Here is a 25,844-nt window from a genome sequence, read left to right on the forward strand (position 1 = left end):
TTTTCAAGGGGTAGGTACCATGTACTTTAAAATAAAGGACCTAACATTTCAGACGTTTTAAATGCGTTTGTTGTGGAATCTAACTTTAAGTGCATACAACACAGGGGGGCAGGTTCAGGAATGTGTGTCCATGAGAACACCTGTTGGGGCCAGCACGCGGGCAAGAACGGACGTTGCCGGCGAGCCCAGAAGCCGGCTTGGGCCCTTGGAAAGATGATCCCTTTTTCGACTCTAAAGGGCGTCATTTCCTTGTCTCTTCTCTCCACGTTTGTCTTCATTGGCTCAACTCTATGTTGTGAAGTTAATATGCTGTTTCGTGTGGCTGAGGTTTCCTCTCACAGCTGTACAGGTTCCCACTGTGTACCACCGGTTTTAAGTATCCATCTTACTAATGGACATTTAGGTCGTTTGCGGGCTTGATAACAATAACGCTGCTGCGAACACTGTTTTCTATAAGCCTCCTGCACAAGTGCGCACATCAACAGCGCTTGAAATGAACAAAAATGGATGCATTTCCCCCATTTCTGGTACATGAGTTGGTTATCTCATTGAGGTTTGAATTTGCACACCTGTGTTCCCTGGGGTTGAGTGCCTGTGTTAATTGGGTAGCTGGATTTTCTCTTTTGTGAAATGTTTGTTCAAATGTCTTGCCCATTTTGCTTCTGGGTAGTCTTTTGTTTATTGAAAATGTTCAGTATATTTTCCCACAACATATATACAGGGTGAGGGAAAAGTAGCTTTACAAGTTGTTTGTATGGCAAGTGATACAATAGTTAATACATAATAATACAAGAATAAAATGTTTCACATACACCTGTAAATTCTGTAAACTCTGTACAGTATATATTGGGTTGGCCAAAAAGTTCATTTGGGTTTTTTCTGTGAGATGGCTCTCATAGTGCTTAGTTGTCTTTAATTGCATTTAAAAATTTTTGTTAGATTGTATGTGGCAGCTGTCATATCAGTGTGGATTTAAAAAATTATCAAAATTGGTGCATTTGGGGGTAGCCATTTTAATATCAAAGACATTAAAAATAAGCAACATTTCAGCACATTATGCTTTGGTATTTCAAGAAAGATAAAAACACAACTGAAATGCATAAAGATTTGTGCAGTGTATAGAGAAGGTGCTGTGACTGATCAAACATGTCAAAAGTGGTTTGCAAAGTTTTGTGCTAAAGATTTCTTGCCGGACAATGCTCCACAGTCAGCTGAATTTGATAGCAATCAAATCAAGACATTAATTGAAAACAATCAATGTTATACCACACAGGAGATAGCTGACATACTCAAAATACCCAAATCCATAAAATTGGTGAATATGAAAAAAAAGGTTTATGAAAAAACATGCAGACTTTTTGGCCAACCCAACACACTCCTCCACTCCGCTCTTGCCTTCATGACGACGTCTCGGATGAGTGTTCTTCACTTTCACAGTCTTGTCTCTCGACTTTTCCTTTATTGTTAGCACGTTGTGTCCTATATGTAAGGCTTCTTCCCTACTCCCGGTTATAAAGGTGTTTTCCTATCTTAGCTTCCTACAGTAGCCTCTCCTGCTTGGGCTTCAGTCCACCTGGAACTGACTTTCGAATATGGTGTGAGGTAGAGGTCGGGTTTCTTTTGTTTGTCAAATGTCCTGGCACTGGATTAATTTTTCCAATTACATCTACAGCACAATTTTCTTTATTTAAAAAGTAATGGAAATACTTCTAAAGTCAGTAAAATAGAAACTACCTTTCCTTATTTGTAGACAATTCAAAATTTTTTATTTTTTTAGGAAAACATCATAAAAACATTTACACTACTTTATTTCACTTAAACATTTATTCCATTCTTTATCATTAATAATTATTTAAACCACTGGCATAAGCATTCCTGGATTTTGAATCACTTTAATTATATTAAATATAAATTCTAAAAAGCTAGAAAGGTAATTTAAACATTTTTACATGGAAAACTTAAAACATCTGGTATTTAACTTCTTTGTATTCTCACTTTTCCTAAATTTTATCACATAAAAATAAGCAAATGACTTCAAGCATTTTGTATAAACTTCACTTCTTCCTTAATTTTGTGGCCACGCTCAACCAGTTCTGTGAGCATCCTGATCACCAGTGTTTTGAACTCTGCATCTGTTAGGTTGACTATCTCTTTGTTGCTTAGTTCTTTCTCTGGAGTTTTGATCTGTTCTTTCATTTGGGCCATATTTGTCTTGGCGCACCAGTCTGGATGAATGTTTCTTCTTCAACTCCTTGGTTGTTGGACTTCCATACAGTTTGATTTTCTGGCTTTTTTTTTAAATTAGTTGTTTCATTTGATTGTGTGCAGAAATAAATGCCTCCATCTTGGCCAGAACCATCAGCATCAGTCTTTGACACCTCCTCTTTCTTATCTTCTAGATCCAAGGTGTAAATTCTAATCAAAAACTTCAAAAAGCCTTTAATGTTTTTTCTTTGGTCCCTTTGCTCCACTCTTAGTCCAGGGCCTCCCTCCCTCCTCTTCAGGCCCCTGCTAAGGCCTCTGCAGTATCCCTGTCAATTCATCCTGCCCATCCACTAGCAAGAACACACCGTTACATGTGCCTGGTGCCTGCGAGACATCCTTCTGCCTGCTGTGGAGGATGAAGACAGTGGTGTGCTGGAGTCTGCAGTGCAGGCTTTCGAGAGCCACTGGGGTGCATCTCCTTCCAACTCCACGTTCGGTGATGTCACACTGTTAGCTGGGACTCAGCAATGGAGCGGGCATTTACCATCTGGGGATTGCCGGGCTCTCCCCGTGCCGAGAATACCAGTGATCCTGGACGCACATGCATGGGGTTCAGGGACCTGGTAAAGGTCCAGTGGGACTGGTAGAGGGAATGGTGGACAGTGAGGTTCAGTGGGGAGACTGCAGAAGGCCTGGGCGTTCAGTCTCAATTCTCTGGACAATGAGGAGCCGCTCAAGATTTGGGGGGAGAGGCACGCTGGTCTGCCTGGCTGCTCCTCCTGCAACACCACTCGCAATGCCGGTGTGCTAAAGGCTCGGGGTCATCGTCCCATGGTTTGGGGACTTTGGGACACAGCACGACACACTAGGGTAGAGTTAAGTCACGAAATTCTCAGTCTACCTGGAAAAGAGCCCAGCACCACAAGGAAGACAAGATGAACAGAAAGGGAAACTCTTGGTCTTCAGATCTTAAAGCCTAGAAATGATGAGGCAGCCAGTTTTTACATTGATAAACATGTTTATTCTAATGTTATAGTAATAATTCAAGTACGATTCTCCTGGAAAAGTCAACTCTGTCAAACACAACTTATAAATATTTTCATAAACCATAACACACTGTTTTTAGTCCCCACAGCAGTCGGAGCCATGTAGCAGAGATAAGGTTTTTTTTAGCCTACTACCTCTTGTTATTGCTAGAAAATCTGAGTTAGTTGTCGAGGTCACAAAAGCAGTGGTTATTTAACTTTTGAAAGCTCCACCAGATATTGTGACATAAAATCATGAATCCAGATATCCGTGTCTGGCAACGAGGTGTCCACCAAATAGACCACCACTTTCTGGTCCCACGGGTTAGTGTTTTCTGTAACCGTCTGCACCAATGCCACCAGAGGTTTCTTCTCCACGTGATTTCGAAACACCATCGAAGCCTCTTCGGACCACTGGCTGCACTTGACTCCTAGGAGAAAGAGCAGGGAGGGGTCAAACGAGCCTGTCTCTGGGCCAGCACGACAGAAAACTACTGCGTCAGTCCCAAAGTGGCTAAAACATCCGGTTAGACGTGCCTACCAGGGAAGCAGTGGCCAGACGAGCTCGAAGCAGCCCAGCCCACAGCGTTTCTGTTCCAAATGGGGTCACTTCTGTACACCTTTATGCCACGTCCACCGCGGCACCTTTACTCACAGACACAGTTTTGAGACTTAATGCTACATAAAATGAAGTTATACAACTCCCGTCCACTTCCCTACATGAAGTACATGCAGACTTAAACTGATAATGGAGATAAATAGGAAGAGTATCAATGACACTTCTCTTACTTACAGACTTTTTTTCTGATGAACCAGATGTAGTAAAAAAAAAAAAAAAAAGAATAACATACAATTTTTAAAAAATCAGGATGTACAACATCATGGCCAAAGCCCTGGACTGAACGCCCGGAGACGCGGTCACTATTCCAGTTCTTTCTTGTTGAGTGGGCTGGTCTGGGGCACATCGGTCTGTTTCTCGGGCCTTGGTTTACTTACAGAATAAACTGGCTGGGCCAGATGAATTTCAGGTCCCATGCATTTCTAAATCCCTGTAACTTTTAAACTGGAGAGCTCAATTTAGAGAATTTTAGATCAGATTTTAAAACAATATTGAGACAATATGTATTTTCCAAGAAATACTATTAAAGTAACAGATTAAGTCCATTAGTTTATCTAAATTAGATAAACTATAAAGTATGCCCCATAGTGGCAAAGGCCTGGGAGTTTCACATGTAATTTAAATGACCTGCTGTCAATATAGTGAGTGGGCTACACTCTTTAATTATTAAGCATTTTCCCCAAGAGGCCCAGAACAGTCCCTAAGCTGCCGTTTCCCGATACTACCAGAACCTACACCCCTCACCGTGGGGGAGAATTGCAACAAGTGGCGTGACTGGGATAGCCCCTTGCACGGGGCAGGCACCCGAGACCACAGCCACAACGCTTCCCACTTCAGAGACTCCTTCACCGGGCAGTTCAACTGTCATGTTTAACAACATGTGTTGTCAACAAAATATGAACCCTAACAAGTAAAAATGAAAAATGTGTAACTATAAAATCTGAGGAAACAATTTAGAGGTTGAGTTCAACAGAGACCAACAGTAGCCAGCCACGTGTAAAATGCCATTTTTTGGTTTATGTCCAACTACTGTGGGAGTGTCCTTTGAATTCTGGTAGAAGACACAAAGAAATCAGCAAACACTTCAAAAACAAGGCAAATTATCTCTCTCTAATAAAAGCCAGTCAATAACTACAAGAATAATCTATATACAGAATTGCTTTCATTGCTGAGATCATGTCACTTCTGCCACTGTGCTCAGTGGGTATGGTGAGCGGGGCAGGGAGTCAGTGTGGTGTCATGGGGCCACAGCCCCCCCTGCCCCAGCAGAGCGGGACCGAGAGAGCCCCAGACGGCTGGCGTGTTTGTCTGTCCCCTCGGCCTCCCTGAATGCTGACAGACCTCCAGGTGGAGCTTCATCTACCTGCTGGCAAGAGCACACACAGAGGAGCCACAGACATTTGCTTTTACAAGAGATAAGACAGAAACCTCATTACACACCACAAATAAGTGCCGCCGTATATGTACTGGGTTAGCTCCTTAGATTTTAATGGCAGTCAGTGGGCTGGTGTGAACTGGTGAGACCACGCACATGCGTGCTGTTAGCTGCAACGCAACTGGAGGTGCCCTTGGCCACGACAGCGATCATATTCTGGGACCCAGAAATGTTTTATAATTGTGGGAATCCATTATGTAGATGCTTTATAATTTATGCAATAAATTATGAAATATTTAACTGTACAGTGTTCTCCTCCTGTTGGTTATTCAGGTCGTTTCACTGCCTTCATTTCCTTTGGCTCGTGTACACAGTGGCAGGGCTGTTCTTAATGCTACAATCAGAGTGTAAAGAACCTAAAACAGGCAACGCTAGGGAAATGCTGGTTACACAGAGTATTTTGCAGCTATTAAAAATCATTACAAAACACGCCCCCACAGAGGGGGAAATGCCGACTGAAAACAGCGGACTGCACTGTTGTACCTGCCCTGAGGTTACGGCTTTGGAGCCAGAGCTAGCAGGGCGTGTGGAAAAGCCGAAGCAGCAGGTAGAGCTGGAGGGTGTGACGACTGTGAGCGAGCATGAAAAATTATTTCCATCATGATTGGGAAGTTGTGAAAAAAATCCTTCCACAGGCCAATGATTCTGCCCTCCTACGTACCCAGGATCAAATGACAATATAAAGAGCGCTGGGGGGTGAGTTCAAATTCCATAGAAATTACCTGCCAGCTGAGCCGGCACTGCTTGGAACGGCAGCTTTCGGAACACGTCCACCAGGGGCTGCACTTTCCTTACGCTGACCAGCTCGTGCTTGCCGTAGTCCAGCTCGTACACGGAGGCCAGCCCGTTGGTCAGGATTCCCTTTAGGAGCACCCTGTGCCACCTAAGGTGCCAAGGATTGAAAGGGAAGAAGAAACACAAAGTCAACGCCTGCCTTAAGGATAATATTTGATGGTAAAAAGAAAAATTACTGAGAATGCTGTCTACCCAAGTCTAAAACTGTACTACTGGACGTTTTTGAAGAGACTGCTTCTTCTTTTCCCAAAGGTTACTGTTGTATACTGGCTCACGCGAAGGAGTTGGCTCACTCCAGCACCTCTTTCAGGCCTCGTGGAGCTCAAGGAGAACAAAAGAAATGCCGTGCAGGACGATCAGGACGAGGCGGACCCCTCGGGGACCCTTCACTCCATTGGGGGGACAGGGGACTGCCACACATGTGGGACAAGTACGTGTGTGAAAGCGGGACCAGGCCAGGCTGAAGGCACACACAGGAGACAAGCAGAGAGGCTCCGCAGGGCAGGTGGTCTGGAGTGGAGCACGCACACACTACCGTGTAGCTGGGGGGTGGGGTGTGGGGGGGAACGGGAGAGAAAGTGAGACTGGGAGGGAGGCTGGGGAGAGATTACAAAAAGGAATGTAAACCTGACATGTGTAATTATGTCAAATAAAAACATTAAAAAACAAAACAAAATAAAACAAATCTAACCCACCACTTAAAGAGCCTGAAAAGGGTAAGAGTGCATGGAGGAAGATCCAAAGTTCAAGGTGTCAGAAATTCACACGTGTACTTTTCCCCTCTGTGTCTGTATCATTAAAATGAGAAAAACCTAGACTTCGGAGTTCAAGAATGAAGGGCCATTTTCGAGTCCTACAGTCCTGATTGTGAATAATGTCTAAAAGCAGAGGGTCTCTGGAGGCGGTCTCTGCTCCCGAATGCTCCGAGTCGGAGCTGCCTCAGGTGGTGGACCTGGACGCCCTTGGACACAGGTGTGTCAGGTCAAAGCCCAGAGGAACGGCAGGCCCTTCGCCGCAGCACACTGCTGGGCCGGGCTGGGCTGGACCGATTCCCCAGCCAGTGCGCACCCCGTGGAGAATGGCTACAGAAAACCTACGCAGCTGCTATAGGGTGAATTACAGTAAGAAAGCTACAGACAGACCAGCTTCAACACTGTCTGTCATTGGGGGCTTCTGGGGGAAACTTCGGAAACCTTCAGGTAAGGCCAAAGTGCAGCAGGCAAGAGCCCAGGAGTTGCAGAGACAACACAGACACAAAAAGGCATCATACAAAGTACGTAAGCACTTTGGGGGCTAAACTCCTGCGCTGAAGTCCCACCAGGCTAGGCCATTTTCCAGCTCCATACCCTGCACTCTGTATTTATTCTCTGAGCCTGTTATCTCAGAGGTAGTACTTAATTTTAATTCATTTGCAGAAATAATATACGCAAAGCGTCTAACCTTTAGGCACTTGGCAAATGGTAGCCATTATTAATATTATAATCATTATTTACAAAAAGGTAAGCTGTGGAAATATAAGGACTTCAGACCAAATTAAAGAGAATTTTCCATATGTGGAAATGCCAGTTTGGTGCATGTTGCTAATTTATTTAAGTACAAAAAGACATGAAAACATTTGGTTTCCACCAACTGCAATGTCTTTACATCATACAGAGGGAATTACAGTGGTCTGTGCTCTCAGTCTATGAATGAGAAGCACAGAGCAGTGAGCAGAGGGCCATCGGAAGACTCACAGGTTGTGCTTCTACTTAGCTTTCAAGTTCCAAACTCACAGCAGATTTCCAATGTCGGTGCAAGGCTGCTTGTGAATCGCCTGGAGAATCTGTTAAAAACACAGATTCCAGAGTTCCAGCCCCTAGAGACTTCGAATCAGGGTCTCTGGGGTGAGAAAGGAGAACCTCCACTTTTAATAGGTTTTCCAGGTTATTCTTAGCTGAAACAGATTTGTAAAGCCCTGTAATAAAAAAATCTATTCAAAATTCCTACATCTTAACTGACCATAGTTGGGAACAAGGTTTAGTAAACAGTCCCGGGTTGTAAGCAAGATAGAAACTCTGACATTTTGCATTGATTCAGTTCACACAGTTTTTAAAACTTTTTAGGTAATCTGTTCTTATCTATAAGACATCCCTTGTTCATCTAGGGACAAATTAACTGAATAGAGCCCAAGCAAGAGTCCTGGGGCAGAACTGCTAGGCACTCGGAGGATTGGGGCGGGGGTGGGGGGTGGTGGTGCTGGAGTCTGAAGCCCCAGCCACAGGCTCCAGTTTGTCTCCTCCCCTCGAGAACTCTGGCCTCCAAATAGGGCCCACCTCTCCCCACTAATTATCTTTAATCCACTCCTCAGATAACAGGTAACAGCAGTTTAACTGTGATTAAGCTAGCCTACAAAGAATTGCGACTGGGGCAAATTAACACCAATAATGTTCCTGTACTGAATTAAACCCATTCGTGCTATGATTATAACTAACTTGACACAGTAAAAATGTTTTCTTGAAGATGAAAAGCTTGTAACATATAAGTTGAATGCTTTTCAGAATGACAGCTACTACACTTTTGACTTTTAAGAGTCAAATTTGACTTCTAAATTGGGTTTTCTTCTTCCATGAAAATAACAGAATTTTATAAATGCCTATACTTGCTATTTTAAAGAACAGAAGCATTTCATAGAACAAATAAGCAGTCTGACCTTTCGAGCGTGTGTGTTCATGTGTGTTCTTGGGTGGAGGGGAGACAGCTCCTTGTTTTCAGCATCATCAAAGGCGTTTGGTCATTTCCCCTCAGAAAACTGTCCGAGGGGACAGGCCAGGGACCGCTGGGCTGTTGTCCAGGGCTTCTGTGGCCGGAGAGCAGAGTGCAGGGGCAGTGCGAGGGCTCCACTGGGTCGAAACCACAAGTGCCTCAGGAAAGGAGGCGGCGGACCCAAACGTGCAAACATGAGAAACCGACAGAAGCGCCAAGCAAACGCAGGGAGCTACGGTTCTCACTGTCCCGCGGCCAAAGCCAGTGAAAGAGGCACGGCCGCACCTTGTGAAGGTGGCGCAGGCCCCCTAGGAAGCAGCTGACAGTGCGTATCAGGAACCTGTCAGCAAACGGGTTTCCTCTTTCAGGGAATCTATCCCACGAATAAGCGGAGATGTGAACAAGGGTAAGGTCTGGTTGGCTGGTTTTAATTTTGTGTACTTTTTTGTATTTTTAAATCTTTCTACAATAAAAATCTTAGTTTTAAAATTAAAGGTTATTAAATTAAAAACATTATTTTATGAATAAGCAAATATTGTTTTCCAACAGAAAAGTAGAAAACAACATTTAAACCTTCACTTCAGGTACGATTAGCTTTCAACAGGAATGTGGTCACTAGATTTTTAAGTAAATGACATAATTCTAAATATTAGAAAATGGCATGATTCATCGGTCTCACTTCACATTCAAAATTCCCATTTGTGTGGTTGGACGTCCCCCTGCGGGGATGACGGGCTCTCATCACCGCTCTACACACTTTTCCTAGGGGTAGAAACGCTTTGCCCGAGGACCTACTTGTTTTCCACTTTGGCAGCGTACACTTGATCTTTTTCCATGGTCACGTAGCGCTCCTTAGACACACTGTAGTACAGAATCATCTCTTCCATCAGCACTTCCAGCTTATGTATCTCCTGCCATGGCTGGATGACAAAGTAGCCGGGGTGACAGGCCACAGGCACATACACATCCATGTATTCCCCCGGCTTTGGCAGGTGGACAGGGGGCGGCAGTTCCTCCGTGGAGCAAGAGCAGGTGGGATCCGCCGTGGGCTTTTTGCTGCCATCCGTGAGGCGCTTTCTGACACTGTCTTCCGTGCTGCTCGCAAGGAGGGTGTTGCCACCCCTGCTGTCGGCAGAGCCAGCCCCGCTGGAGAGGCTGCTCAGAAACACGTCCTTCTGATGCTTCCACAGGTCTGCATTCGTAATCTGACGGTTAATGCTGCGGTGAGGATCAGGGAAGTTCTTAGGAGTAAATAAATAAACGTGCGCGATCCCTCTGGTTTCATCCACTTTTGTAACCTTTGGAGAACAAGAAATACCAATTTGAGATCCAAATTTACATTACGTTCTGAGAGGTGGTTACAATATTGATGTTAAATATTAAAACATGGCATTTTGCAAAAAAAGAGACCCAACTAACTTAAAGTTCTTTTATTTCAGGTCAGATGAATTATCCGTCACAGGAGCAGTGAATGAGCTACAGTCTAGAGACAAGCGGCCAGATTATGGGAGTGAAAATGGACTGATTTTGAAAATCTCTGAGAGCACTTTATAACCTGCTAGGAGTCATTATCACTGAAAGGAAGTGATTCTATATGTCATGATTAAAATGTTTTTTATTAATGACATTTTAAAATACTCAAAATAGAAAGAATAGTATGATGAATCTCCATGTCCTCATCACCCACCCGACTTCAACAATAGCTAATAATCGCAACACTGGCACAGCGTTCTGTAAGCAGCCTGTCTAAGGCTGGTGTGCTCTCCAGCTGCGAGGGAGGAGAAAGCTTTGACATTCACTGTGCCCTCCAGGACCCTCTGGCCCACGTTCCTTATGTGGTCCTAATATGGGTCCTTGCCGCTCACCCCCTCCCCCTGTTGTGAGGGAGAAGAGGGATCTTGGGAGTAAAAGAAGAAGAGAGCTCCAGGCTAAAACTGCAGTTCTGCACCTCTGCCCAGGAGACCTTCGCCCACCTGCTCTCTCTATCAGAGGGCTGAGTGTCTGCATGAGAATACCATCCATCAAAAACTGGGCCTGCAATGCCCTGTGTCCCCAAGGGCTGGGGGACGGTTAATTCTTCTCCTCAGCTCCTCTGGTTTATCTTAGAAATGACAAAAACGAGATGCCTTCAGCCACATCTATTTTTTATTGAATTAGGCTAGAAATGAAAGGCAGAGACACGTGCAAGGCAATCCTCCCACAGTAATTTACTTAAAAAATATTTTTCCGGCAAGATGAGTTTATTTAAATTTATCATTTAAAGTGCTAATGATGTACTGACTGCTAATTCATCTTGATTTATGATATACAAATGCCATTTCAATAATCAGCATTAAAATGCCCTGGTTTTAGGAGCTGAAAAAGCAGCTGAGAAAATAATATTCATTATCATGCATCAATTAAAGAGTATAAAATGGTATGTAATTAAGTGTGTAACTGTACATTATAAATCCAAGAGGAGTATGAAGATAGGAAAATCAGTGAGCTAGAATAATTGAGATCTTCATGAAGATACAAGAAGGACATTTCATTGTTAAATTCTCACACAAAATGACAACACTATTTGCTTCTGTTAAAACAGAGAAATACCACTTTACGTTTCTATTCGTGGAAATATGGGCCACATGTGTGATATGAACATGCGAAAGTACAGACAAAACCGGCTAGTGAAATAAAGCAGTTTATGAAACCTTTAGGGAAAAAAGGGCAAAAACCAAGGTTATAAGCAAATAATTTGTTTATAATCTATTATACTCCGGAGAAAAGAAATACAGGACTTACATGATTTTTAAAAACACGTATCAAGAGATGTATGTGGGGCCCTCTGTTGGGCACTTACTGTAATTCCTCATCATGCTGTAAACCAGGCTCAGAGAACCACATCTGCTACCTTCATGATAATGGGAGCATTATATACAAGATTTAAAACAGTACTGGAGATACAGAGTAAATTCTTAAAATTAAACAATGAAATGTCTCCTCACTACACATGTAACAATGTCTTAACTACAAAAGTGTGTCAGGTGTGAAAGCATCAGTTTACAGTAAGATAAAATTTGATAAAATTCTCTTATAAAAACCAAATGAGCCCCTAGGGCTGACAGCTCCCTTCGAGATCTATCAAGGCCAGTAAGATAACTAACCTTGATGCTACAGTCTGAGCAATTCAAAACAGAGTCTCTTAACCACAGCACAGCATCTGGCGTCCACATGCCCATAGATTGCGGAATATCTGCTAAGCAGCACTTGATAGCCTGAAAAGAAAACACGGTGGAAAAGTCAACACTTAAAATAGGTACTTACGAGTAACGTCAGTATTATTTTCCTGCGAGTCAGATGCTGCCAACACAGAGAGCAATGATGAAATAAGCCACAGCTAATGATGACAATCAGCACTCAGGCTGAAGCATCCGCTTTACTCCTGGCTCTATTTATATTACCATTATTATCCTCCTCACTCCCATTACACGCCAAGGCTTACCCCAGGCATGGCGTGTACTTCTCACTCTACAACACTCCTGCTTGACAGGCAGGGTGACAGCACCGCCTTACAGATGGCGAAAGGGACCCAGAGAGACTATCAGATCACACAACCAAAAAGAGAGCCCTGGGACTTACAGCCAGGTCTTCCCTCTAAACCTAACTGGACAGAAAAAGTGTCAATTGGACAAAAACTGACTCCTGTTGCAGAGACCTTTTCAGAGGCTTGTGCGCGTCACCCAGCATTTCCTGAGGACCGTGTGGGTGCCGGCATCTGTGCTCGCCTTTGGAGGGAGATCGTAATGAGAATCAAGAAAACAGTGAAATCCACCGATAGTGAAAAGCCTCATTTTCCCCAGTGCTCTTTGCCTTCACCATCACCGCACAAGCTTTTGCAGAGTGGCCGCATCAGCGAGTCAAAGGTGACCTCAGGGACCCCCTGCAGTCTCACAGAAACCTGTGAACTGATGGAGGCAATTCTGTGAAGGGAACGAAACCTACTTCCAGGATCCCTGATTCCTTCTCTCCCCTCTGAGCCCCATCCTCCCTGTCACGCCCTCTGCCTTGGGGGGCTCCAAGTCTCTCCCTGCGCCCCCTGGATGAGGCTGCACACTCCATGGTAATGAGGGATGGAGAGGCCAGGTGGGGCCAGCGCCCTGGGCAGCAGGCCCTGCGGGGGAAATGCCACCTCCCCAGCTCCCACAAGTACTGCCCCATAAAGGAGAACACTCGATGCTGTCAGACTGTCTGCTTTGTCAAGAGAAGCTAGAAGTAGAGATTTTTGTGTGCAATTGTCTGATTTTTAAATCCCGGCAACTGATTCGAATTTTAAAACACTGCAAGACCCAAGAGCCCAAACTCAGTATTCACGGGTCAGCTTTGGCCAGCAGGCCATCGGCTTGCTGCTCTGACTTCGGCCTCTTGGGGAGATGCTGTTAGACAGAGGCTTGGCCTTGCTGTCCTTTAAAGTTCCCCCAACTTTGTAACTATTGAACAATGAATATAGGTAAAATTAACACAAAAAAATTTGTCATGGCTTTTAATGCTGTAGCTCAAAGAAGGTATATTGTGTGACTTTCAGAAGCAGTGAGATGGGGTCCCTCACGCCCCCCCTCTAGCTGGGGGTCTTTTCTAGAAGGCCGGCCCTGGGGGAGGTTCTAACAGGGGTGCAGAAGCCAGAGGTGCTATCAGGTGAAAGGAGCACCTGAAGGTCTAACAGTTCTCAGTATTGCTGGCTGAGCACCAACGTAAGTGACTTGGAAAACTGGCTTGATGACAAGCTGGACAGCTTCTAACAGTCACGCTTTAGAAAGGGCAGTGGCGGCTGCAGTGAGAGGAACTAGGAAAGCCGTGCTAACTACAGGCATGTGCTTTCCATTCAGTGTGTTTTCGTGGCACAAGGCATCTTCTGGTCCAAGAAGCTGTTTAAAATGACAGAATGTCAAACAAGTTGACTTTCAACAAATGGTTAATTTCTATATAAAATCCTCTACTTCTCCTAAAGGTGGGAAATAGTTCTTAACAATTTTAATTAACTCAAAATAGTTCAAAATTCTTATCATAAATTTTTACCAATAGAGGAGGGACAAGCCAAAGTTAATCTTTTTACTAAAATCTATGAGGGTAACATCATATAAGAAAATGATTAAACATAAACAGATTTCAAAAGAGAATGGTTACCTAATTAAACTAGGAACTTGGGGGGGTAGATGCTGACATGCGCTACCCTGAAGCTGAATAGAAGTCAGCACCAGTTATATCGTATTAAAATATCAACAGAACCTCTAACCTGCAGTAACCTAACAACTGCACATACACACACATGCGTCCAACAGTGTCCCGTGAGTCCGACTGGCCTGTCTGCGCCAGCTGAGCCGGACATGCACCTGAACCCCAGAGAACAACCACACTCAGGGCATTTCAATCTGGCGACACGCGCAGGCTCTGGTGGTTGGCAGGGTCACAGTGGAGAGGGCACCTCACACGCGACCACAGACACATTCTGATCTCTCCCAGCACACAGTACCTGCGACGGGATTGCGATCATTTCGTGTAGAAACCGAGAGGGGATTTCCCTGAGCTCAGATATTTTCACAGATGTCACGGTGCCGGTGTCCAGGAACTGGACATCCAGAGTCCGGCTGCTGTGAACGTTCATGACCTGCAAGGACACAAGTGTCGCCCGTTTACCAGCACGTCCTGAAGATAAGGACAGCTCTGTGCATTACATTAGGCACAACTCTAAACTGCAGAGAAAGACGACAAAGACTTCTGTTATTCAATTTTCTCTTATTTTAAAATGTACTTACAGGTATTTTTTTAGAGTAGAACAACATCTAGTTAATTTATATAATTAGTAATAATCAGTAAACTAGTAATAATCAGTAAAATTAATATAGTAATATTCACTGTTTTCAATTCTAGGGTACTATTGCTTATAAAACAATTTGATACATTATTATACATTGCTGATTATAAGATGTAGTATGTTCTCCAAAATATTAAAATGTGAGGAAAAAACTACTGTGTCTTAGCAATGAGGAAATAAAGAATAAAGAGAATTCAGGGAATGTATAGAGTAAGTTCAAAATATATAGTTACCACATAAAGCTTAGACGTGTCAAGAACAAATACATCATTTAAACACAGGATCTGCTTTTAATTAATTATTTTTCCTTAACTTCTATGTATCTCTAAAAGAATGAGCAGTTTTGCTATCTCAAAGGTAGACAATACACAATTTGAGAGTAACAAAAATAACAGTAGCACTGGCTGGTGTAGCTCAGTGGATTGAGTGCAGCCTGCGAACCAAACCACCAACGTTCGATTCCTAATCAGGGCACATGCCTGGGTTGCAGGCCAGTTCCCAGCAGGGGACATATGAGAGGCAACCATACATTGATATTTCTCTCCCTTTCTTCCCCTCTAAAGATAAATAAATAAAATCTTTAAAAAAAAACTAGATATCCATTTAAGTATTTGAATATTTGCAGAAAGGTGTTTTTGCCAAAATGTCATAGCCTGGTTCTACATATGAAGAAACTCAAGTTGAGGGATACCCTAAAAGACACCACTATTCTTTAAAGGGCCATGAACAACGAAGAAAGAGCAAGTGCCAGGTTGGAGAAAATGGAGAAGACACGACAACTAGTTACAACTTGGGATCCTGGGCCAGAAAAGAGACATTGAAAGACCACCTGGGAAATGTTGATAAGTTCTGAAGATTAGTTAATAATAATATTGATGTTAATTTTCAGCTTTGATAATGGTTATTTAAAATGGTAACATTTGGAGATGGTCAAAAAGGGACATTTAGAAACTCTAAACTATTTTTGCAACTCTCTGAAAGTTTGAAATTATTTCAAAATGGAAGTTTAAAAAGTTAAGTATTCATGCATTTCTACATCATACACTAAACATCACAGAGCTTTCAAATTCAAATAATGCTGTGTTCTTTTTAACAAGCCATGTTTTTGAAATTTATATCTTGTTCATATAAGAACAACCCTTGTTCATATAACCCTAGATCTCAGCCTTCTGACATACATTCAGGTTAATGGTAATAATTTCTTCAAAATTGGTGCTTTCATTAAAGTAGACACGATCAAGTTTTATTTAAATAAAATCAGTATAATTAAGTTCTCAAATGCTGCTATGCAATATTAAAAAGTCAGTAAAGCAATGGTTCTTACCTTCTTAGTGCTGGTTTCTTTAAAAATCTTATGAAAACTATGGACACTCTCCATAATTTTCTGCTTTTCCAACAGGAAAAACAAAAAATAAAATAAAATAAAATCAGGCCCAAATTTGCAACTTTAGCTATTGGGCAAACTAGATATTGAATATATATATAGAGAGAGACAGAGAGGAGAAAGGAAGGAAAGAAAGGAAGAAAGGAAAGGTAAAAACAAAAAAGCCCCTCATACTTGAAAAACATATAGAAATATATGATAGGCCCTGTGAAAAACATGTAGAAACATATGATAGGCCCTGCCTGGGTAGCTCAGTTGGTTTGAACATTGTCCTGATATGCCAAGGCTGAGGGTTCAATTCCCAAGTCAGGGCACACACACAAGAATCAACCAATGAATGCATAAATAAGTGGAACAACAAATCGATGTTTCTCTCTCTAAATCAACAACAATTTTTAAAGATAAATATATGATAAAATATAACAAACCTTTCAAATTCATAACTGAGCTTCCAAGAAAATAAGACAGTGATCAGGGACTGGAGTAGAACTGCCTGGGACCACTGAAGCCGAAGCCACCCGGGCAGGAGGGGGGAGCACTGGGGCCTCCGCAGAGAAGCTGGACCCTCACAGGGCTGCGGCTTCTGCGGAAGGGTGACTTTGGGGAGACACTAAGGCACTATCCAGTGACGCTGAAGACAGTGAAGTTGAGGTTGAAGATAAGTGTTTCCTGTAGCCAGAACTTCCATTCCTACATATGTACCTGGGGGACATGCACGGGAAGGGCCCTGGTAACGACCACGCTGTTTACAACAGAAAGCGGGAAACAACCTAAACACCCGCAGTCAGGAGAATGCGGTGGTACTGCCTGCACAGCCCACGCTGTCACATCGCACGGCAAGAAAACAAATGAACTGCAGCTGCACATGCTCACGCGGATGAAACTCCCAGCGGTAAAGAATGAAAGGCACGCCCAGAAGAACCAGCGCACTTTACTATTTAATATATATATTTAAAACATTTATTCATTTAGTTACACCTTCTTCACTTATTTTTACTATAAATGTTTCATATATATGTCCGTGTCTATATTTCTGTTGCCTCCACATGAAAATACGCAGATAATAAAGGTGTGTGTATAGCCACAGACACAGTGAAAGTGTAAGGAACGGACGGGAACGAGAAACGCCAACTGCAGCCGGCAGCTCCCCCAGGGGTGGGATGCACAGAGCGCACTGGCCGTGCTGGTCAGACTACATTTCTCAAACTGCTTGTTCCACTGAAAAAATTTGTTTGTATGTCTGAAATATTTCATAATAAGTTTAAAAAAAGTCACCCTGACCAGCATGGCTCAGCTGGTTGGGAGTCGAACTGCAGGGCAGAGGGTTGCCGGTTCGATTCCCAGTAGGACACATGCCTGGGAAGGGAGCATGCAAGAAGCACCTGACTGATGTTTCTCTCTCACATCAGTGTTTCTCTCCCTCTTTTCCTCCCTCTCTTGCCCTCTCTCTAAAGAATAAATAAATAAAATCTTGGGAAAAAAGTCAAGTGACTGATTTTACCTCTACTCGTAACCACTTTCCTTTGCAATGGATGAGGCAGATTTTCCCACAGAAGGGCAAGGAGACGAAGTACTCTGAGGTCACGTGCTGCAAAACAGAAGTGCACGACACTTTTATCACTCCCGGCGAAGAGCCCGCTGCTACCCCGCGTGGCCCGGGCTGGCTACCTTGCCCACATGCCACCGGGATGCAGCGCATGCCCGGGGCGTGGAGGCCTCTGCACCGCTTCCCCACATCTGCCGACGGCAGTGATCTACCGGCACGTGGCGCATAAATCACCCCTTTGAAGTGTCTAAAAATATTAGCCTGGACGTCAGTGTGACTCATCCAAGCTCTGGCACCATCAGTTAACCATGAAGAGGATGATGAACCTGACAAAGAGGAGAACAGCTTGGATGAAAAGTGAGGAGGCTGGGCTAGCTGTCAATAGGTCTCTTTTTGGAATCTTTGAAGATTTAGATTCAAAGATGGGATTTTAGTTCCAAAACAAATGTCACCAATACAAATGTGGATGCCAGGGCCAGTGAAGTGGCAACACATCACGGCTGTAGGCCTCCTCACCCTCCTCTGCTGCTGCAACCTGACGCTGGGGCCCCCGCCAGTCTCCTTCCTCCAGGTGAATGTGTTCTTCCCCACAGGCAATGTCTCCACTCGGGTTACAAGAGCACCAGGGACTACTGAGAGTGCCCTCCACTGCCACAGGTTATGAGCACATCAGCCTCTCTGGGTGTCTCAGATCTACAGACTAGCAAATCCAACCTAGGTAATGACCTTGAGATACATCTAAAACATCTATAACACACAAAGAGGAAATCTATAGGTCTAATGCCTGAATTCTATGCTATAGTCTGAAAACAGGCTTCACCTGAGTCAGCAAAAACTTTGAAACGCCTATTCTATGCAGGACACTGGATTAGGCACTATAGCACCTAAATGGATTAGGTGCTTACCAGTGAAGTTCAGTCTCTGCCCCCAGGAAGCCTACACTCTAGTAAGACAACCAAATACCCAAATGGCTAAAATATAGTACTGCATAAGTGCCACGAGGCCCTCACTGTGCTTGGCAGGTTGGAGGCAAGGGGTCACTCCCAGGGCGAGGGGGTCAGGGGTGGAGTGGCACTCAGAAACCACAGCATACTCTGGGTCATGACTATGCTGTGCTAATGGAGCTAAAGAAATCACCTTAGAACCTTAAAACGAACCCTCTCCATATCCTGATTCAGAAAAGAAAACTAGACTGAAAGGGTAAGGAGCTTATTAATCATTTTAAACTGCAGAACCTCATTTACTGAGGTGGCAGCTTCCCAGAGACCCTAGAGAACTTGGGAGTGATGCCTTGGAAGTTTTATTCTCCTAAATCTGTGGTTTCCTCTTTGTCCAAAGCAGAGGAGCCGGCTGGCTCTAGCAGACAGAGACACAGGCAGCTGCATTGTAGGACCATCACCCGCACCTTGTCAGGGACACATCCATCAGTTGTTGAGCACTTACGATACACCAGGCACTGTGCAAATTAAGCAGGCTTGCAGCCTGTTCTCATGACACTCCTATGGGTACACACTACGACTACCCTCATTTCACAATGCAGAAACCAGTGGTGGGAGCATTTGCTTTGTTTTGTTTTAAAGTATGCAGTCTGTGGCTCTCACCCACTATTCTAGAAGTTCTACCTCAAACTATTCAAAAGTTATTCACACCGAGACAAATTTAGTGACCACTCTTATCTGCAATCTTAGGACCAAGTTTAGAGGTACATGATGCTCTGCCATACCTTACAACGGAAGTAGTCCTCTATCTTATGCAGGACATCGTTGAGCTTGTTCAGACCCTTGCAAGGCACCTGGCAGTAGAGGGTGCCATCAGAGCAAATATTAGTCACCCTGACATTGGTGTACATAGCGTCAACCTGCAACGAACAAAGACATGCGGGAGGCTTGAGAACAGAGCATAGGAGTGCCTCCCTAAATACCTCATTGAAAGTCTCTGCATTTTAAAACCTTCTAAGTTGGAGCATGGGTACCACAGAATAAATTTCATAACTTAAATGTGAAAAGCTAATTTAGATACCTCTTTCTCCAAAAGGAGTATCTGGTATCATTTATGTCAGGCACAAAGTAGACTTTTTGCATACATTAACTTATTAACACTTTCTATCGTCTGAAAAGCTGAGATTGTCCATAACTTTAGTTTATTTTCTCCCCATCAATTTAGGGGAAACAACTATTACATAAAACATATTTTTTTGCAACACTAACAGAAATGAAAATAAACTCTCACCAAATCACTCCCATTATCAGCCTACTTTCTAATCTGTAGCCATAGTCCATATGAATTTTAGAAAATTTTAAAAAATTTTAATTATAGTAAAGGTTTAATTTTAGCTATCTTTAATTAAATCATAATATAAAATAACTTACTGTTGTTCTACTTATTAAAACACATATTTTCCTAATGTTGCTATGAAACCTCTAAAAGGCTTATTTTTAACATCTCATCCTATTATTTAGAATGGCTGTTCTATAATTTAAGTTTTCTTCTTTGCAGACATGTATGTTTTCACATTTTAAAAATGTTAAAGCTAATAATTTAATAAACATCTTCATTAATCTAACTTTCCCTTCTTTTATAATATCTTCCTCTATTATCTTTGCAAAGTGATTTCATATGAAATTAATACATGCTTATTGTAGAAACTGGAAAATAAAACAAAAATCCAATTCCTAATACTCACTATGTGGGTTTTGGCATTTTTCCCACTTCCAGTCTTTCTTCCCCTTTTTCTTAATACACGCATAATCTATCTCTATCAGGTGTTAGCCTAAAATTTGTACCATTCTTTTCTGATAACTTTCTTTGCTTTGATATGTATAACACTTTGACAAGAGCGGTCACAGTGGTACCTGAAGGTGAACCTCCAGTGACTTGTCACATATGGCCTTTAAGCAGGTGGCATTGACATTGATATCATCTTCTCCTGAGGTATCATACAGAACAACAAGTGGAACATCAGCTTTTTCAAGGATTTCCACTGCAAAGATCTTTCCACAAGTTAAAGATTCAACCACCTTCACTAAACCAGGATCATCGCTTAGAGCTTCCAACCCTGAAAAATATTGAATATTTTAATTTCTACTTAATTAGCAGAATCATTTTAAGATGGATTGATTGTGTTTGTTATGCTACTTCTTATAATTATTACAAAATTTTAAAATTTTATAGGGAAGCTTTGTTTTATGATCTCTTTCACATGACCCGCCCTTAGGTTTTAAGATATATACTGTAATATATATAAATGTGGAAGCCTTTTTGAATGATCACACTAAGGCAGGCAATTTAAAGCAGGAAGAAAAAGTGACGATCAATCAGAATTTCCTCCTTAGGAGACACAGCCTTCACTTTGCATACAAACAGGCACTTAAAACAAAAGTGTAATACGTGAAAGAAGCTATCAATCAATTGTGTCTGCCAGGTATGTATCGGGAATGTTCTGCCTAAAAATATACCCTTTACTTTTCATTTTCTAATTAAATATGCACAATAATTTCTTTCATATAAAATGAACATGAATTTAGCGGAAATTTAGACAACCACCCTTTGTTCCTTTTTTCCTTTCTTCCTCCTTTTTTTAAGTACACTACAATGATGGCCCTAAAGATACCAAAAATTTTTCTGATTTACCACAGAAAGCTTAACATGATACAGATACAGGTGCATTTTTTTTTAGTCTAATTATTCTTTAAATTCTTTGAAAGCTGTAATTTTATGTACCACATATATGGCAACTTCAGGTTACTCTAGTACACTAATTAAAACAAGGTCATGTTTCCCCAGCACGCATTTCTGTATTCATCCCCTCTGCGTCCATAAGCAGAAGCCCACCGGCTCCCTCGAGCCCCCCGTCTCTCGTTCTTGCTTTGTCCTCCAGACACACGACTTTACTACTGTTATCAAACCTTCCATTCCAGCACTAACTCTGGTCCTGTGCTCTTGATAAGTTCTTTCCAGAACTAACTCCCACTGGTCTGTAACAGGCTTTCAAAATAACTTGAGGTTTATCTCACAGATAGAGCCAAACCCAGCTCCTCGGTCAGAGAGATTTAGCCCTGCTGGGAAGGAGGGATCAGTTCATGGGGCTAACTTTTAGGAGAGAATTTGGATCATTTTCTGAATTTAGCTCAGGCCCTCTTGGCATGATGCTCACATATTTCAAGGTCTCTCTTCACCACCAGCAGGGCCACTGCAGCCCCCACACCTTCAGGACACCCCTACAACGTCTCTCTCACACATGTGTGTTCCTCTGAGTGTTCTTGAGGAGGAAGAAGAGGACAGGGATACACTGACTATGCCAGAGACTGAACGTGCCCTGGAGCCAAACTCGGGTGGGCGCACAAGGGTGTGTTACTTGGCAATGAGCAGCACCCACAGAGTCCATCTCACTGGGAATGAAGCTGGGAGTCACTTCAAAACAGGCTGAACAAGACAATTTATTTATTTATTTATTTTAAATATATTTTATTGATTATGCCATTACAGTTGTTCTATTCCCCCCTTCATTCCCCTCCACCCTGCATACCCCTCCCCACCATTCCCCCCTTTAGTTCATGAACATGTGTCTCAAGTTCTTTAGATTCTATATTTCCATACTATTCTTGCCCTCCCCCCTGTCCATTTTCTACCTACCGTCTATGCTACTTATTTTCTGTACCTTCTCCCCCCTTCTCCTCCTCCCACTCCCCTGTTGCTAACCCTCCATGTGATCTTCATTTTTATGGTTCACTCCTGATCTAGCTGTCCTCTTAGAGTTTGCTTTTGTTTTAGGTGTGGTTCTTAGTAACTGTGAGTTTGCTGTCCTATGACTGTTCATCTTTTTTATCTTCTTTTTCTTAGGTAAGTCCCTTTAACATTTCATATAATAAGGGCTTGGTGATGATGAACTCCTTGTATTTGATCTTATCTGAGCAAGACAATTTAAATTGAGCAAATTCCCTGCTGCATGGCCTGCAGCACTTGTTACTAGATCAGTCAGAAACACAACAAAAAGACCATTTCAGATGGCCAATACTTTTTATAATAAAATAAATGTTATATATAACAAAATATAAAACATTGTAAAAATTTTATAATAATCATGCCTTATAAAGACAATATTAGACATGAATTTATTTATGCCTTTCCTTTGACATATGTAATATACTTTTTAGGATTTAACCAGACAGTATAATGGTAATAATGTATCAAAATAAAAAGAGCTTTCGAAATAGTTCCTCTTACCTGCTAGCTTACACTTTGTAGCTTGGAATGAGAGTGAACAGAACTTTGGGTTCAGCTGGTATGCTTTGCTCTTGTCAACATTTTCACTAAATCCATAGTCAACATAGCATACCTAATGATAACAAGAACAATATTTAGGTTCAAATAAAAATTTTCATCCTCCCTTTTTAAGGAATCGCTTGTTACACGAAACTGGTTCCATTTTATTACATAGTCACCACTTAACTGGCACCATGCTACCCGGGAAATGCCAGGGCAGGAGCCCCCTCTCAGCCCAGAAGAGAACGGCTGGGGCTGGGACCAGGGGCCAGGGCCCCTGCCTTCCGGGCCGCACTTCTCCACGACCCCTTTCCAGTGGGGAGCAAAGGGCCGTCCGCTGAGCTCTGATACCCTGCTGTCACCAGCTTCTCAGCGATAAACCCATCTGCTCCTGCAGCCCTGACTGCCCCACCCTTTTGTTCATATCGTAAGCTTGTCTCATCTTATTCCTTCTTGATGTGCACACTTCCACTAAGGATCTGTATTTGTTTCTAGAAGGGGAGTCACTCTGGTGACTCCCAGATTCTAAATTCCCAAGGCAGCATTCACGGTGGCTGCTCTGGGCTAGAATACTGCCAGGGACCGAGATGCTTTCTGTCACTGACAACAACGATGTCATGGCTGGATAACCCTGGATTCTACACTGTAAGAACACATACTTATTTGTTTGCTTTTTTCCAGGGCGTGAGGCTGGGTCAGGCCCTCATCCAGCTCAGCAAAAGCCCAAATCTGCTGGACAGAGTTCTGCATTTGCAGAAACTTCCATGACAGACACTTCCTCACGATTAGCACAGATCATTAGGCACCTGGATATTATTTTTAGAGTATTAGTAAAACCTCCAGTTGAAAAGGATTCTACAAAGACTTTTTAGATTTAAAAAAATCTAGAAACATTAAGCTGTGGTTTAGAACGGTAACTAAGAATCTGAAGGAAAGTGTTAAAAACCTTTTATGCTTCTTTAGTTAAAGCAGATGACTTATTACAAAAACAAAGTAAAACAAATCCAGGGCAAAGAAAGACTAAGCAAGAGAGAGTTTTACTTTCCGTAGCAAAGTTCCCGCCTAGATTATGGCACTAAATCACACACACACACACACACACACACACACACACACACACACTCTCTCTCTCTCTCTCTCTCTCTCTCTCTCTCTCTCTCTTCTCTGCAGGGAGTCGAAGGAAAGTAAGAACAGAGAGCCCACCAAGGCCTTTCCCTGACCGCCTGACAACTGCACCTGTGAAGCGTGCACACCGCTCCCTCAGGCCCAGCTCTCGGCAGGCCCCCCTCTCCGGGCAGCCAGCCATTTCCACGGACAGGTCCAGCCCTCCAATCTCAGTTGCACCTGAGCTTCTTCCCCACAGGCCTCAGGATTCAGGCAGCTTTTGTTACCTTCCATGGCTACCACCACCTACAACTTAGACCTCAAGTGGAGATCACATGGCCTGACAATAGGATATAGAATGTGAAGTCGCAATTCCTGGGAAATGCAGGATATATTCCTAGCGCTGACAGACTAAAGAACTGCCCTACAATCTTCAAAGGGCTTCTGTGTTTAGAGCTTGCTTGTCCCTCCCTCCCTCCCTCCCTTTTCTTCCTTCCTCCCTTCCTCCCTTTCTTTTTTTAATCACAATAGCATATATTTGTAAGGCAGATGACGTTTATAAAGCATCTGCCCGTGGACTGGCCAGCTTGACTCTCCACACTACCCTGTGTCCTCTGCCCTATAGTGTTTCTTGAATGCGTTGGGAATCAGGTACTAATAGGCTCAAAATCCTGCTGTGGGCCGCAGTCTATTCCTGGTTCTCTGGCACCATCAAGTGGCCAAAAGATCTCAAAGCCACCTGAGTAATAACCAGCAGACACACCCAGGACATGGGTCTAGGTCAGGCCAAACTGGCACCAATCTCAGGAGGTGACTGCATATTCCTGTTTCTCATCCCAAGGTCTGCAAAGAGGTCACTAGTACTTGCTCTCAGGCACAGTACCATTCAAGAGAAACAAGACTTGCTAAGTAGCAGAGTTTCTCCAGGTAAAAGAAGGAAAAAAGGCCTCTCAGGCTCGTCTGATGTGGGGAACAAGATCAGATAAGAATTGCTGTAACTACTGCTGTATTAAGACCTTAAAACTATACAATATACCAAGCCACCCTTTTTATTCCTTTTTATCCCAGCTCACAGCTCTCAGCAGAGTGAAACAGCTGGTTGCTCCCTACCTTTGGAAGGTACCCCTGACGCTGGCCCTCTTGGTTTTCCTTCTTCTTCACCATTCTTACCATCTTCTTGTCCCTCTCCTGGCCACCACCTAAACGCTGAAATGTTTCGGGGCCTGGTTCTGGGTGCCCTTCTCTTCTCTATGGGTAGGTATTCTTTCTCTAGGTGGTCTTTACCCGGTGCCACGGCATCAAGTAGCTCCTCTAGACCGGGGCCTCCCAACCGGATATCTTCCCATCCCAATTTCTGTCTGAGTCCCAAATCCATCCATGTGAATCTGGTAGCTATTCCCAAGCCCAACAGGACCTACGAAAATTACTGATCCTATGTACCGGTTCTTCTCCCTGACTTCACAATCAATGAACGGCATTGCTGTCCACCTACTCAAGTCCCAGACCCGGCAGCCATCCTGAATCTTCTTTTCTTACCTTTTCTCCAAATCCAATGAATTAGTGTCTTGTCAGTTTTACCTCCAAATATATCCTGTGACTTCCGTCTCCACTAATGCTGCCCTAATTCAAGTGACACTTTGCTGGCTGCTGCGACAGCTGACTGGTCTTACTTTCCTTCCTTGTGCTACTCAATCCACCCCACACGGGTGCTGGAACAATGTCTGAATCAAATAAGCCAGATCACATCTCCCTGCTCACCCTTTCCTTCAGAGTTATTTTCTATCGCAGCGCCCTGGTTTTACTTCCTTCACCGCACTCAAATGGCTCTTTTTGTTTATTGTATACTTCCTCATTATCTTTTTTCCCTAGAATATAGGCT

General features: G+C 43.1%; 1 protein-coding gene across 3 annotated transcripts in view; it reads right to left on the reverse strand.

Moving 5' to 3' along the window:
- Positions 1-1,995: 1,995 nt before the first annotated feature.
- TDRD7 (tudor domain containing 7) overlaps positions 1,996-25,844 on the reverse strand; it is a 58,546-nt gene continuing 34,697 nt past the window's right edge. For all 3 annotated transcript variants that reach the window (XM_037140770.2, XM_037140768.2, XM_037140769.2), the window contains 9 exons: positions 22,823-22,934; positions 20,452-20,654; positions 19,323-19,457; positions 17,555-17,641; positions 14,328-14,462; positions 11,965-12,075; positions 9,617-10,119; positions 6,007-6,167; positions 1,996-3,661 (listed from right to left, as the gene is read on the reverse strand). In XM_037140770.2, the coding sequence (XP_036996665.2) occupies positions 3,441-3,661; positions 6,007-6,167; positions 9,617-10,119; positions 11,965-12,075; positions 14,328-14,462; positions 17,555-17,641; positions 19,323-19,457; positions 20,452-20,654; positions 22,823-22,934 (1,668 nt within the window). In that variant the 3' untranslated portion in view covers positions 1,996-3,440. The remainder of the gene's footprint in view (positions 3,662-6,006; positions 6,168-9,616; positions 10,120-11,964; positions 12,076-14,327; positions 14,463-17,554; positions 17,642-19,322; positions 19,458-20,451; positions 20,655-22,822; positions 22,935-25,844) is intronic.

The sequence above is a fragment of the Artibeus jamaicensis genome, unplaced genomic scaffold (assembly GCF_021234435.1).
Source record: "Artibeus jamaicensis isolate MK-2021 breed Jamaican fruit bat unplaced genomic scaffold, CSHL_Jam_final scaffold_1964, whole genome shotgun sequence".
Taxonomy (NCBI): domain Eukaryota; kingdom Metazoa; phylum Chordata; class Mammalia; order Chiroptera; family Phyllostomidae; genus Artibeus; species Artibeus jamaicensis.